Source organism: Sciurus vulgaris (assembly GCF_902686455.1).
Source record: "Sciurus vulgaris genome assembly, chromosome: 11".
Classification (NCBI taxonomy): Eukaryota; Metazoa; Chordata; class Mammalia; order Rodentia; family Sciuridae; genus Sciurus; species Sciurus vulgaris.
In genome coordinates this window covers 12362779-12377580 of record NC_136472.1, presented here as the reverse complement: position 1 = coordinate 12377580, position 14802 = coordinate 12362779, and the positions used below count along the sequence as shown (strand labels likewise).

At 63.4% G+C, this 14802-nt stretch overlaps 1 protein-coding gene across 3 annotated transcripts in view; it reads left to right on the top strand.

The window, feature by feature from the left end:
- MYRF (myelin regulatory factor) overlaps window positions 1–14802 on the top strand; it is a 29514-nt gene that overhangs the window by 7540 nt on the left and 7172 nt on the right. For all 3 annotated transcript variants that reach the window (XM_079105150.1, XM_079105149.1, XM_079105148.1), the window contains exons 2-17: window positions 2718–2805; window positions 2958–3221; window positions 5421–5482; window positions 6382–6661; window positions 7791–8041; window positions 8120–8243; window positions 9760–9955; window positions 11030–11106; window positions 11297–11407; window positions 11804–11894; window positions 12254–12454; window positions 12689–12800; window positions 13436–13545; window positions 14072–14232; window positions 14309–14381; window positions 14620–14705. In XM_079105150.1, coding sequence (XP_078961276.1) covers window positions 2718–2805; window positions 2958–3221; window positions 5421–5482; window positions 6382–6661; window positions 7791–8041; window positions 8120–8243; window positions 9760–9955; window positions 11030–11106; window positions 11297–11407; window positions 11804–11894; window positions 12254–12454; window positions 12689–12800; window positions 13436–13545; window positions 14072–14232; window positions 14309–14381; window positions 14620–14705 — 2287 coding nt within the window. The remainder of the gene's footprint in view (window positions 1–2717; window positions 2806–2957; window positions 3222–5420; window positions 5483–6381; window positions 6662–7790; window positions 8042–8119; window positions 8244–9759; window positions 9956–11029; window positions 11107–11296; window positions 11408–11803; window positions 11895–12253; window positions 12455–12688; window positions 12801–13435; window positions 13546–14071; window positions 14233–14308; window positions 14382–14619; window positions 14706–14802) is intronic.

Genomic DNA, 14802 nt, shown 5'->3' with positions numbered 1-14802 from the left:
TCACTTCCTCTGGCTGGGGCAACTGTGTGCAGAGGGCCTGCTGGGCGGGTGGGATGGGGGATGGGATGGGAAGGAGGCAGGGGTGGACCAGAGAGTCACAGCGCAGGGACGGGGGCAGGAAGAGGCTGGGGCAGGCAGGTGGCGCCAACCATGCCCGGCCTTGGACACCTGGAGGGCACTGGGTTTATCCCAAGATCTGAAGGGACGAGGACAGGGATGCTGGCTTGTGACCTCATGGTGCTACATTCTGGTGGTGGGGCCTTGGGCAGCCCCAGTCCAGGGACCCTCCTTCCAGGGAGGTCTTGAGGACCAAGGTACCCATGTTGGGATCCAGTGATGGTTTGGTTCTCTGCGGCAGCAGTGGGGAGGGGCACCCCACTTGTACCTGGGCTCTGCCCCAGCCTCTGGATTCCTGGGCTCCAGCAAGTCCCCATGTTGTTCCTGGGACGTGCTGGGGGCTCTGGTGGCTGGTCCCTTTAGCGTCCCCTTTAGCGCGGGGAGAAGAGCAGGCAGTCCTGGAGGGCTTCCGCGGAGGGCGGGGGTCTGCGTTCCTCAGGAGGCCCTCCCGCTCCACCATCCAACCTCTCCCCCAGCCCTGGGCCCACCCCCACCTGCCTGTGGCTCCCTCCTCCCCCTCCGTCCGCCCGGCCCCTGGCACGGGAGGGTCCCTCCTCCCGCCAGCCACATCTGGTTCTTGTTAGGGTCTCCCAGGATGCCTCTGCCTGAGGCCCCCCATCCCGGGGGAGGTGGGCAGGAGGATTAGGGGCGATTAGGAGTCCTCCTGGCCGGTGGGAGGCGGGGAGGGGGCTGGGCTTGGTATAAATAGCACTTCACGGCCAGTCCAGGTTCAGCCTCAGACGCAGCTTCAGCCGCCAGAGTGGGGGCCACACCCGTACCCTCCTCCTTCCCCATTCCCTGTGCTCCTTCTGGAACCTTCCAGCCTGTCCCGCAGTAACACCACCAAGGCCCCGGGGCAACTGGGAGGTCAAATGCGTGGAGCACTTAGAATGGTGCAGGGCCTTGGTCAGCGTGCGCCCTCCCCCGTCACCATCGGTCACTGTCATCGTCACAGTTATGAATCGCGAAGTACTGGTAGGCCTCGGCATGAGCTGCCACCCTGTCAGCGTCAGGCAGGATTGAGTGACACGCCCCCAGGCAGAACACTTGCACATGATAAACTCCTGTGCCTGGCACACAGTAGGTGCTCAAGCAACGGACCCGTGGTTACCGGGGGAGGGTGGGGAGGGGCGGGGAACCTCAGCGCTGGGACTGGTCCTTCCCAGCCCAACCAGTTTCCTTGCCCTGGCTGGGCCGCCGCCCTGGACAGCCGTTGGCCACGCTCGGTGGGTGCCTGAGATGCCAGCTGGGTGAACAGGGTGGGGGTCAGCAGGAGGGCCCTGGCCTGTGCAGGCAGCGCGTGACTCCTAGGAGGGCTTAGCCGCTCGTTAATCACCTAAGCGGGGCTCAGCATTCCTGAAATGCCGGCTGGGGCCAGGGAGGGGCCTGGGCTGGGGGCTCAGGGACCCCAGGGATCTGGGGCTGGGAAGGGAAGGCTGTGTTTGCTGAGCCCTCACCATTGCTGGGCACCTCGAAAACCTGTCTCCACAGACTTCACTGCTGCCCTAAGAAGTGTTCGCTATGTCCCCATTTTACTAGTGAGGAGACTGAGGCTCAGAGAGGGCATGGCCGCCCAAGGTCACACAGCAGGGTGTGGCTTAGCTGGGATTTGTTCTGTGCTGTCTGAACTCTGGTCCCAGGGCTCATCGTAGAAGGGGCCAGGAGGTGCAGACCCCAGACTTGGGGCTCCAGGGACCTGTGGGAGGGACTCTCCCGCCTGCCTCAGTGGGGCTGGCTGGCCAGGTCGGCAGCGTGGGTGGGGCGGTCCTCCATTATCAGGGTTGACGCATCTCCCACGTCAGGCCCCTTATCACTCCGCCCTCGGGCTTCCCCCACAAGGTGACCCAGGAGAGGAAAGGCCGGCGCCACCCCTCTCCTCCCTTCGTGATGCCCAGGAGCCCGACTGCCTTTTCCGAGTCCCTCCCCTTCACGGCGGGTCCAGAGGGAGGACCCAGGAAAGGGCCTCAGTGAGGAGCAGAGGCCGCCCTCCTCCCAGGGCCTCTGCCTCCCGTGCACATGGGCCCCTGAGGGCGGGCCAGGGCACTCCTGGCTGTCGCTGGGGCCCAGGCACAGGTGGCTCCCCAAACTCCTGGGCTCCCCAGGAGGTGTGGTCCTGCGGGGCCAGGCTCCAGCCCTGTATGTCCACAGCTGGCTGTCTGGCCTGATGGCTGGAGGGCAGGGCGGACGGTCCTGCTGGGCTGAGCCACCGTGCAGTGGCCCTTGAGACACCTCGTTTGCCCTCGCAGCACCCCATCAGACAGGGGCAGGCCCGTGCCCTGGATGCGAGGGAGAGGGTGGCTCCTGTCACAAAGCCGGAAGGGAGCTGGGATGCGAGGGTGGCAGCCTTGTCCCCAGGCTACACTCCGGGCCTCTCACCTCCTGGAGGTTGGAGGTGGCCTTGTGGCCTGGGGGAGGGATCTGCGGCTCCTCCCCGAAGGGGTCTGGGTGGGCGGTGAAGGCCCCCCGCCTGGACACACAGTCGGGGAAGTGGGCATAGGTCTGGAAGGCCTGGCCTGTGGAGGTTGGAGCGCTGTGACCAGAGGCCTAAGGGTCTGCAGGGACCTGGCCCTCCCCTAGCCCAGCTCCCTGCTGCCCTGCAGGCCACGACATCAATGGCGCCCTGGAGCCCTCCAACATAGACACCAGCATCCTGGAGGAGTACATCGGCAAGGAGGACTCCTCCGACCTGTGAGTCGCCCCGGGCCTCGGCTGGCCGCGGACCGCAGTCCCGCCCTGGAAGGCTGCTCCCTATCCGCTCCCCGCCCACCCTCAGCCCCCTGCACAGTTCCCATGGGAGGGCAGCCATCTGGGCGGGGGCTGACCTCCTGCCTTCTCCGCAGCTGCTTTCCCGACATCTCCGCTCCAGCCAGCACGGCCTCCTTCCCCCATGGGCAGCCTGCAATCCCTGGCTCCAGTGGGGTCCACCACCTGAGCTCCCCTGGGGGTGGACCCTCCCCGGTGCGCCACGGTCCCCTCCCGCCCCCGAGCTACAGTGCCCCACTCAACTGCAACAACAACAACGGCATGGGCGCCACGCCGAAGCCCTTCCTGGGGGGCTCGGGGCCCCCCATCAAAGCTGAGCCCAAGGCTCCCTATGCCCCAGGGTGAGTGAGAGCAGGCGGATGGAGTGGGATACCTGCACCTGCTGGCCCAGCCTGGAAGGTGCCGGCCGCGGCTGGTGGCAGGCAGGGCCCAGGCGGCGGGCTGCCCTGTGGCCGAGTGGCAAGCCGAGGGAGACCAGTGGGCAGCCGGCAGGGCTACGAGCAGGGGTCTGAGGAGGGCTGGTGTGATGCTAGAAACATCTCTGAGCGTGCAGACAGGAGGCCACCACGTTCACGTTCAGGGGAACCCCAACATACACACGCGCACACAGGTACCCAAACACCCTCCACAGGCCCATGTGCGTTCAGTTGACATCATCTGTGGCCTCGGGGATTCCCAGGGGCTCCTCTGTGGTCCCTCAGGCTCCTCCTAGCCCAGCTGGCCTTGTGGAGCCACATCTCATCCCCATTCGGCCTCACCCCTCTCTGCACCTCCCTGAGGAGACCTGGATGAGCCTCGGGCCTGGCTTCGGTCAGGTTTCCAGGTGGCCGCCAGCCTAGCCCGACTCCAGGGCAGCCCGGCCCCACGCGCTCCCAGGGAGAGGCAGAGGACACGGGTGCCATGCTCTGCAGAGGAGCTGCGAGGACGTTCTGGATTCCCCACCCTGGGGCATGGGCAGGGACCCTGTGTCTGGGAGAGGGCCAGGGAGCTGGGGCGGGAACAGCGCTGTGCCCAGGCAGCCTGGCGCTGGCTCACTTACCAGCTTCCTGCCCTGGTAACCTATAGCCTGCTCAGGGTGTCCTTTCCCCCTCTGGAGTAGCCCCAGGTGCTGACTCCTGAGCTCCTGCAGGAGCACAGGGACAGTGCTGGGGGGACAGTGGCCGCTGAGGTGTTGTCGCTAGGGTCTCCCGCATCCCCAGCTGAGAGTGGCCAGGCTTAGGGTGCTGGGGGAACCTTTGCAGAGACAGCAGACTGACTGCTTGAGGCCGTGCCACTGGTCCTGAGCCACAGGCGCCTGAGGGCAGAGGGGTGAAGACTAAGACTCAGGAGTGCCTGCTGGCTGCCCGCCAGTGCCTGCTTGTGTGAGCTCGTCGGAGGTCGTCGGAGGTGCTCCTCCTAGCAGGCTTCTGATGGCTCTGAGAGGGAAGCGGGTCCAGAGCCACACAGGGACCCAGGCCAGGCCCTGTGCTGGGTGGGTTTGCTGCTGAGATGGGGAGAGAGGTACTGATGCATCACAGGCTGGGGCGCAGCCCAGTGGTGGAGCACTCGCCTAGCCCTGCAGGGTCCTGGGTTCCGTCACCAGCACTGGAAGAGAAAGAGCAATGACCAAATGCAGGCACAGGAGAAGCGAGATCGATTTATAAACGTGTGAGGAAGGAATGCAGAGTGCAGTGGGCTCAGGGCGTCGGAGTGTGTGGAAGACCCTGACACCCTAGAAACACGAGGCCCTGGTCAGCAAAGTGCAGGGGGGGGTGGAATCGGAGCTGGACAGCCTGGGCTCAGCCTGTGGACCTGAGGCCGTGGGGAGAGGCAGAGTGAGAGTCCCCACCTGCTCTTCTGTGTCTTCTCAACAGTCTTGTTTGAAGGTCCACATTCACAGATGTATGAACAAGGACCAAAGCGGGTGGTGGCTTGTCCAGGGATGCCCTGGGACTCTGGGATCAGCGTAGGCCTTTCTAGCAGTTCCGTGGGTAGCATGGAGGGGAGTCTCTCTAGATATGAGGACCAGGGATGGCCAAATAGCTGCACTGCTCAGAGGCCACAGCCCTCCTCTTGCTGGGCAAGCGCAGGGTTCACACAGGACGTGGTGACCTCTGGGGTTGAATTTGTTCTTTTTCTTGAACCACTGATAAAACAAAACTTGCAAGGAAAAAAAAAAAAAAAAAAGCAAGCCCAGACCCAACAGAACTGGCCCCCTGCCAGCCCACACCTGCCTCTGGCAGGGCAGCCCCCAGTGACCCGCTGGACCTACTGAGGCCCAGCAGAAAGAAAGCAGAAGGCATAAAGGCTCTGGTGGGTGCAGGGAGGGGTGCAGGCCTGGCCCTTCGAACTGGGGAGGGACTCCTGAGTCCCTGCACCATCCTCAGGGTCCTGGTTACTAGACCACAGTGGCCAATAGGTCTGAGGGGATCCTAGAGCCTAGGCAAGACCCCAAGACCCCCACCCAGACCCAGGCACACAAGGTAGGTGGCACAGAGAAATGCCCTAAGGGACCCCAACCCACGGGGCGCCGAACAGCCCCTTCCTCCCGGTTCTTGCAGCACACTGCCAGACTCCCCCCCGGACTCGGGCTCCGAGGCCTACTCCCCGCAGCAGGTGAATGGTGAGTCCAGCGGGCACCGCCCTCCCCTCCGCTTGGACAAGTGGTTGGGGCTGGTTGGGGCAGCCTTATCGGGCAGGCGGGGGGAGGGGGCCAGCGGCTGCCCAGCGGGCCTAGATTATCACTGGTCAAATACTGCCCGGCGCTGGCTATTGTTCCCCATGGGCGGGTGGGGAGCCTGGCCCTGCCTCCGAGCAAGTGTCCCTGCCGGTGATGCCACCGCCTGGCCGCCTGCGCCATCATGGACGCGCCCTTCGGCGGTAAGTGGACGGCTGGGGAGGGCCTGGTGCAGTCTGAGCAGAGGCCTCACCACCGCTGGGCCCACCTCCCCTTGCGGGGTGCTCAGGGGTGCAGTGGCCCCCAGGTGGTCAAGAGCAGAATGACCACGGGCAGCTGGCTCCCCACGGCCTGAAGAGGGGTCAAGAGTTCTGTTTATCTTACCCGAAACATCTCTGGAATGCTTCCTGGGGAACAAAGGGAGCTGGGCCTCCCCCTCGGGCTGGGGGGCTGGCCCCTGGAGCCCAGGAGAGGGGCTGCTGCAGGGAGGAAGCCCGCCTGCAGCCAGGAAGGGGCTGGGGTCTCCAGACACTCCCTCCTGAGGCCAACGGAGGGTCAGGCCTGAGAGGAGTTGGGGGCCGGAGGAACCTTGAGATTGGGGATCTCGGGGAGCTGGGCCCAGCCATCTTGAAAGAACTGGCAAGGATGGGGCAGAGGCCACCCGCCTGCGGCACAGGGCCTTGCTTCCCCACCCAGGCTCCAGTGACCAGCTAACCTCCCCAGCCCCTGGGCTTGGGGCTTGGCTCAGGATGGGGTGGAAGCTGGAGACCCTGCCGGGGGGGACCGGGTGTCCGGAACTGGCGCAAGGTTGGCCTCTGACGCCCAATCCCACATCTCTCCCGCAGACCCCCATCTCCTCCGCACCATAACCCCTGAGACCCTGTGCCACGTGGGGGTGCCCTCCCGCCTGGAGCACCCGCCCCCACCGCCAGCCCACCTGCCAGGCCCCCCGCCGCCCCCGCCGCCCCCGCCTCACTACCCTGTCCTGCAGCGGGACCTGTACATGAAGGCCGAGCCCCCGCTCCCGCCGTACGCTGCCATGGGGCCGGGTCTGGTGCCCGCAGACCTCCACCACGCCCAGCAGTCTCAGATGCTGCAGCACTTGCTGCAGCAACACGGAGCTGAGTAAGGCGGGGAGCCCGTGGGAGCGTGGGGGAGCGGAGCAGGCAGGGCCCCAGAGGTGGAGAGGGGATGGGGTGCTGGGGAGGGGCGGGGGCTCTTCAGGGAAGGCGGGGGCCAATGTGTTCGTCCCTAAGTGCCCAGTGATGCCCCGGAGGATTTAGAGGCTAGTGGCTCACAGCTACCTTTTCCACAGAGGTAAACCGGAGGTTCTGAGAAGGGGAAGTGGCTCGTCCGGGTCTTGGAACCAGGAGCGGGGGGGGGGGGGGGGGGGGGGGGGGGGGGCAGACTTGAGTCTGGGGTGACATTCTTACCCAGGCACAGGTGGTATCCAGCTGATCCTGGAGGCTTTCTGAGGAGGTTCCTGGCCTGGACTTAAGCTCCTGGCTCTGACTCCAACCTGTGCACGCGTCATTTTTATCTGTTTTTATCTTTCATGACTTTTTATCTGTTTTGCATATTGAAGTTTCATCAAAGTTTCTGAAAGTTCGAGGAAAGAGTCCACTGTCAAAACATTTTGTAGCTGGGCAGGGTGACACACACCTACAATCCCAGTGGCTTAGGAGGCTAAGCCAGGAGATCACAAGTTCAAGGGCAGCTTTAGCAATTTAACAAGACCCTAAGCAATTTAGCGAGACCCTGTCTCTGGATAAAAGAAAAAGAAAGGGCTGGGGATGTGGCTCAGTGGTCAAGCACCCCTGGGTTCAAGAGTGCTGTGCAGGGCACCCAGACCTCCCCTGTACCCTGCCCTGGGAAACTCCCCCCCTGGCCTTGTGGCCCAGCCCCATGTGGTCTGTTTCTGACTCTGGAGGCTGTCGCCTGAATCCCCAGATGACCGCGCGTGTGGTGTGTGCTGGGCCTTGGCTGGGCCTGCTGGAGACACACTGACCAGTCAGGTGTGACTCCTTCCCTCCTGGAGGCCAAGTTCTGGCCGGTGGGGATAGTGACAGAGAGAGTGACAACACGGACCAGGGGCGGGAGTGTCGAGGGGGCCCAGCCCGGGCTTCCTGCAGGAAGCATCCTCTGAGCTACGCCTGGCCCGCTGAAACAGCGGGAGAGGGGACAGGAGTGGGCACTGCCCAGAGCAGGCTCTCAGAGAGAGCCAGCCCCCACACGCACACCTCTGCCTCCCCAGGCTCCCCACACACCCCTCCAAGAAGAGGAAGCACTCAGAATCACCCCCCAACACCCTCAATGCCCAGATGCTGAATGGGATGATCAAACAGGAGCCTGGGACCGTGACAGCCCTGCCCCCACACCCTGCTCGAGCCCCTTCCCCACCCTGGCCTCCCCAGGGTCCGCTCTCGCCGGGCCCTGGCTCCTTGCCGCTCAGCATCGCTCGGGTCCAGACACCACCGTGGCACCCGCCAGGTGCGCCCTCACCAGGTACGAGGCTGGCCCGACCCTGGGATTGGGGAGTGGGGCCTGGAGACCAGGGCCCACGTGGGTGTCCCCTTCCTCTAGGTCTCCTGCAGGACAATGATAGTCTTAGTGGCTCCTACCTGGACCCCAACTACCAGTCCATCAAGTGGCAGCCCCATCAGCAGAACAAGTGGGCCACGCTGTATGATGCCAACTACAAGGAGCTGTGAGTGATCAGTGCCGCCCAGCCACCCGTCTTGGGACAGCTTTGGATCTCACTGAGGTCCTGGATCAGGGCCTGGGAGCACCCTGGGTACAGGATGATCCCATTTTGCAGAAGAGCAGAGTCTGGGGGAAGAGCTAGGCCCAGGCCTCCCCAGGAGGTGGTGTGTGCCAGGGCGTGGTCTCGGCTCGGGGCCAAGCCTGGAGGAAGTGGGCGGGTGGTGTACTTCTCCTCCCCCTCCGCCTCCCCTCCTCCTCCTCCTCCTCCTGCATTCCAGGAAGGTAGCCGGAAGCTGAGTGTTAGCAGGGCCCTTACAGGACCCCCTCCCTGTGGAGGGGGTTAGGCAGGACCAGGTCAGGGTCTGTCTGGTCATATGGATTCAGCTTCCCAGGCCCAAGGCCAGGAGCCCTGTAGGGAGCACCCCATCTGACTCCCCCCAAAGACTGGTGTAGGTGAGAGGGTAACTCCCCTCAACCCCTTTTGGACATTTCCAGGCCTGGCAAGGTGGCTGGGGCCAAGACCAGTCTCTTGGGGTTGGGCACCACAGGCTGTGTCAGATTCCTAACCAGCAGACCCCACGGCTAGGGGGTGGCCCAGCTGCTATGGCAGCTCAGGTGTGACAGAGGGCCTCTGTGGGAGTGCCGTCGGGCCGGGGAAGGAGCCTGTTACTCTTACAAGGTGTACTTCATACACGTTGGGCCAACCTGCCATACCAGGACCCCAGGCCGGGAAGCTGCCAGTGGAGGGCCCCAGTATAGCCCGGGCACCGCTTCGGGGCTTTGCTAGCTTGAGCAGGTGGGTGGAGCCCCAGGAGGGAAGAGGTGGCCGGCCGGCCTTCCCGTAGGCCTGAGCTCTTCCCACAGCCACCTGCCTCCAGGCAGGCATGGGCACTCTGGTGACCCGGTGAGGGTGGCTGAGCCACAGGCCTACGCTTGCCCTCTTTACTGCCACCTGGAGGTCTCCAGAGGAACCCTACTTGCTCCATTCCGCCCCTCCCCCCGCAGCAGAGGGGCACACTTCAGCTGAGTCTGAGGGGGCATCCAGAAGTGCCCCCTCCTGCCCTGGCAGACCCTGGGAATCAGAACGAGGGTGTGTGGGGACTTGAACACACTGGTGGGCAGAGCCTGTGCCTGGTTCCACAGTTACCATGGCAACCAGCTGTCACAGGCCTTGAGGCTCTGCAGATGCAGCCCCTCACCCTATTCCCATGAGGGAGGGGGCTTCAGGCAGCCTTCTGGGAACAAGCCACATGTGACAAGGGCCATCAGGCCCCCTTGGGAGTTCCTTCCTGTTGGGGGGCCTCAGGGTCTTGCCCCGCACCCTCTTCACCAGGCATGTAGAGGAAACATCTGCGGAGGTTGGCAGATCTGCATGGAATCCTATCGGGGATGCGGTTTTCATTTCTGCAAAGTGGGCACAGCACCATTGGTGGTTTGGGGATGCAGAATAGGAAGCTGACCTGGAACAGGGTGTGTGGGAGGGAGTGACATCCCAGGCCTGGCTTTCAACTGTCCCCCAGGCCTATGCTCACCTACCGCGTGGACGCTGACAAAGGCTTCAACTTTTCGGTGGGTGACGACGCCTTTGTGTGCCAGAAGAAGAACCACTTCCAGGTGACGGTGTACATCGGCATGCTGGGGGAGCCCAAGTACGTCAAGACGCCCGAAGGCCTCAAGCCCCTGGACTGCTTCTACCTGAAGCTGCACGGTGTGAAGGCAGGTTTGGGGTTTAGTAAGGAGCGCGGGGCAGGAGGGCCAGAGTGTGCTGGAGAAACTGCTGGGCCTCTGCCTCTTCTCCCTGGGGCAGCCTGCGACCAGCTCCCATGTTCCTTCTCCCTCCTCTGTCCTGTGACCTCAGTCTGCATCTCCAGCCAACATCCACCTCCTGGTCCCTCCGTCAGCCACCTCAGCTCTGAGTCCCAAACCAAACTCCCTGTGACCTCGCTTCTCCCCTGAGCTCCCCTTCAGGGAACAGAGTCCAGGGTCCTGATCACCCAAGCCAGAAACCTGGGGACTTGGGTGGCCTGTTTCCCTGACCTCTTGCACCTGGCCCGGCTATTTCCCGAGCATCCTTCCACCCGGTCCCCTTCCTCCCCTCCTTCCTTTGTCCTCTCCCCTGTCCTGGTCGTCCCTGCTCCTTGCCTGAATGTCTACTCTGGCCCCCATGTGTGACACAGGTGGTAATGGCATGCCCCATCCTTCCAAGACCCCAGTGTTCTCCCAACGAGCCCAGAGTCCCCGGAGCCAGCCCTCCACTCCTCTACCCTCTGCTGTCCACTCGCAGCCCCTGCCTTGCCCGGCGGCCCCCATTCCATCCCTCCCCTCCTGGCAGACTCCACACTGGTGCTCGCCCAGGGAAAGCTGCCCCCTAGGCACAGCCATGGTGCGGCGGGCTCGGAGCCAGGGGTCCCTGGGGGCACGCCCGGCTCTGCCTGCCTTGGTCGTGAGTGGGCAGCCAGTGTTCCTGGAGGCTTGAGGCCTGGGTGTGTGGGAGGGGCCGTGAGGGCGGGGGAGGAGGTGTGTGTGGGCGTGGATGTGGGCCGAGGCGGAGGTGACCCTGTGTGCCTCATAGCACAGCAGCGCAGGGTGGAGCGCGGGGCTGCTTGTGCACCTGAGGACGCGTGGGGTGGGGTGGCGGGTGCTGCTTGTGTAGAAGGCCCCTGAGTTTGTGGGGAAGGGAGGCTGAGGGCAGAGCTCTGCTCCTCCTTGAGGCTCCTTGCGGGGCCAGGCCCAGGTTGAGCAGGTGAGGGCAGGCGGGAGCCGGTGGGAACCGCTCTCTGTCCTCCTTAGTTGGAGGCCCTGAACCAATCCATCAACATTGAGCAGTCGCAGTCAGACCGAAGCAAGCGGCCCTTCAACCCCGTCACGTGAGTGTCTGACGGGGGTCGCGGAGGGGACCTGGAGGGGCCTACCCTGGAGCTGGCTTGGGAACCAAGGGGGCCAGGTGGACACAAAGAGTGTCCGCCTCCTGCACGCTCCTGGCCTGGGTACCCCTCTGTGGCCTGGTTCTCGACGACCTCTCTCCCGGCTCCCTGAGGCCCTGTCCCTCCTCTGCAGGGTCAATCTGCCTCCTGAGCAGGTCACAAAGGTGACTGTGGGACGACTGCACTTCAGCGAGACCACTGCCAACAACATGCGCAAGAAGGGCAAGCCCAACCCTGACCAGAGGTGAGCGGGCTGGTCCCCTGCCCCAGGAGCCACCCTGCTTCTGAGCAGCAGGATCAGGAAGACACTGCCCATGGGGCCTGCCAGGGGCAGAGGTCACAGACTGGCCATCTCCTAGATGAGGGGCCTGAGGTTCAGAGCCCTCCGCTGACCGAGGGATCGGAGGGGCAGAAGTCTGGCTTCTGGATTCAGAAGCAGTGCTTGGCTTCGGGCTGTGAACCCCGGGGGACTTCTGCCCCCTGGTGGAGGCTCGGGTGCCTCTGTAGGATACTGTGTCCACGCCACTTTCTTGGGTGGGTTGAAACTAGGGAGCTGTGTACACTGCACACAAGGCCCAAAGGGGCGGCCAGGGGCAGTGGGCGGGACCCTGAGTACCTCTGAGCCTCCTGTGTGTCACAGGTACTTCATGCTGGTAGTGGCCCTTCAGGCTCATGCGCAGAACCAGAACTACACCCTGGCTGCCCAGATCTCAGAGCGCATCATCGTGAGGGTAAGGGCCACCTCCTTTCAGGTAGAGTCCTCCCAGAGCTGGAGGAAACACCCAGAAGAAATACCGGGTACCCAGGAGTCAGGAACCGGTGCGTGGATTTGGCTGGGCATTGGTTGTGTACCCTTGGGCGTGACTCTCACCCTTTCTTAGCGACAGTCTTTCCTTCACAGTAAAGCACGGAGCCTGGTAGCCTGGTAGCCTCTGGCATACCACAAATGACTAAAATGAGCAGGACGGCGGGCATGGTGGGGTGAAGAGCCCTGGCTGGGGCTAGGAGGGGTTGCTGTGGTGTTTCCCCTTTCCCGCGGTCAGACAGGTCCCCCATCCTCCAGGACTGATTCAGCCCCATCTTGCCCTAGGCCTCCAACCCAGGTCAGTTTGAGAGCGACAGCGACGTGCTGTGGCAGCGGGCGCAGGTGCCCGACACCGTTTTCCACCATGGCCGTGTGGGCATCAACACTGACAGGCCCGACGAGGCGCTGGTTGTGCATGGCAACGTTAAGGTCATGGGCTCGCTCATGCACCCCTCGGACTTGCGGGCCAAGGAGCACGTGCAGGAGGTGGGGGCGGAGCCTCGGGCTGGGGCTCCTAGGGAGGCAGCGCACCGGGCGGAAGGGCAGGGCAGTCAGGAAAGGAGATGGGGAGGCTGGCTCAGGTCTCAATCCTGCAACCCGGGTAGCGGGGTTGCTCCTCCACACTGCAGCCTCGGGGCTGCGGTCCTTCTGAGCTCCCCGACCTGTCCTGGTTAGTCTCAGGAGCCGAGGGGTCAGTCTTGTCTCGGGGTCCCCTGGCAGGTGGACACCACCGAGCAGCTGAAGAGGATCTCGCGCATGCGGCTTGTGCACTACAGATACAAGCCCGAGTTCGCAGCCAGCGCGGGCATCGAGGCCACCACGCCAGAGACCGGTAGGGACCCGCCCTCTGCAGACCGGGGTCTGGGAACAACCCCTCAGCCTTCAGCAGCCCGTCCCTCTCCCCTGGAAATTGTGCTTCCAGAAATCCCTCCCCTGGAATTTCGCCCCCGGAAGCTTGCCTTCTAGAAGCCCCGCCCCTTAGCCCCTGGAAAATCGCGCTCTGACAAAGTCCGAAAATCCTGACCCAGGGCCCCCTATAAATTCTTGCCTTCATCCTCTCGGAATCCTTTGCCTTCCTCGGAGGTCCTTATGTCCAGGAACCCACCCACCTCTGGAACCCCACGTCCTTAGCCCTGGAGCTGCGACCCGTGAACCCTAGTAGGAGGCAGACCCTGCGCAGGGCTTTGGGGAACCCAACTCTCTGGTCCCTCCCCCGCAAATCCACTTTTTGCCAGACATTGCGGCCCACGCCTGTAATCCCTGCGCTTAGGAGACTGGGACAGTAGGCTCTCAAGGTCCAGGCCAACCTCAGCATCTTAACCAGACGCTGTCCCAAAATACAAAGGAAAAAGAATTGGGGGTGTAGCATGTGGCAAAGCCCTCCTGGGTTCAATCCTCAGTACCACCTCACCCCCTTTAAGTGGAAGAGTGGCGGCCAGGGCACCTTCTTGGCTTGGCCCTCCCCAGGTGTCATCGCCCAGGAGGTGAAGGAGATCCTGCCCGAGGCTGTGAGGGACACAGGAGACGTGGTCTTTGCCAATGGGAAGACCATAGAGAATTTCCTGGTGGTGAACAAGGTCCGTAGGGTGGGGACCTGGAGGGTCTGGAGAGAGGGGCAGGCCAGCTGGGGGCAGAGGGCAGGCAGGGCTCCTTCTACTCCCTAGGGAGGTGGATTTGGCTAGGGGAGGCTTTGGGGTCTAGGACAAGAGAAATCTTGCTGAGAGCCACTTCTCACCTTGTCGAACGTGGGTAGTAAGACATTGTCACATGGCTGTCAAGGCCTGAAAGTGTTCTTTATCGGGGATGTGACATCTCTAACTTACGAGACACGAGGCTGCACTGAGGAGGTGTGAGGCAAGTTTTCACCTCATCTGAGTAGGAAAGTGCCCAAGTCTGAGCTACCCGGTCGCCAGGGGGCAGACCTGAGGGTGGGGGCCTCTGAAGGCTAGAGCTCCGATTCTGGTAGCGAGGTGGGCCGGCCAGGCAGTGGGACAGCGCAGGCCAAGGTGCAGCAGGGATGCAGTTCGGAGCCAGCACAGGGGAGGGAGGCCTACAGCAGCTGGGAGGTTCAAGGGCCTCAGGCCAGCCCTTGGTCCCTGGCAGGAGCGCATCTTCATGGAGAACGTGGGTGCTGTGAAGGAGCTGTGCAAGCTGACGGACAACCTGGAGACCCGCATCGATGAGCTGGAGCGCTGGAGCCACAAGCTGGCCACACTGCGGCGTCTCGACAGCCTCAAGTCCACTGGCAGCTCGGGTGCCTTCAGGTGGGGGCAAGGCATGGGTGTGGGAAGGCAAGGCCCCTTCCAAGAGGCACCCCTGACCGTGGCCCTCTTGCTGCAGTCACGCAGGGAGCCAGTTTAGCCGGGCAGGCAGTGTCCCTCACAAGAAGAGGCCCCCCAAGGTGGCCAGCAAGGTGAGGGTGGGTGTCTGGGCAGGGACTTCTCCAGCCTCCCTTCTGGCTTCACCTCCGCAGCCTCCCTGACTCCTGGTTCTTCCTCTCCTTCTCCTTCCCCTCCCCTCCCGTTCCATAGCCTCCCAGTCTGTTTCTTTGTCTGTCCCTCTGCCCCTGGGGGAGTGGGGTGGCCCTTCAGGTTGGGTGAGGCTGCAGGCTTCCCCAGTCTGCTTCCTCTGCTGCTTCCCCTTTCCCTCAGGCGTCAGTGGTGCCAGACCAGGCCTGCATCAGCCAGCGCTTCCTGCAGGGAACCATCATTGCCCTGGTGGTGGTCATGGCCTTCAGGTGACTTGCTGCCCAGGCTCTGGGGTGGCTGGCTGAGAGAACAGAACTGCTCAGTGGGGTCAGCTGACCATGGGCCCAGACCCAGAGGACAGGGAGA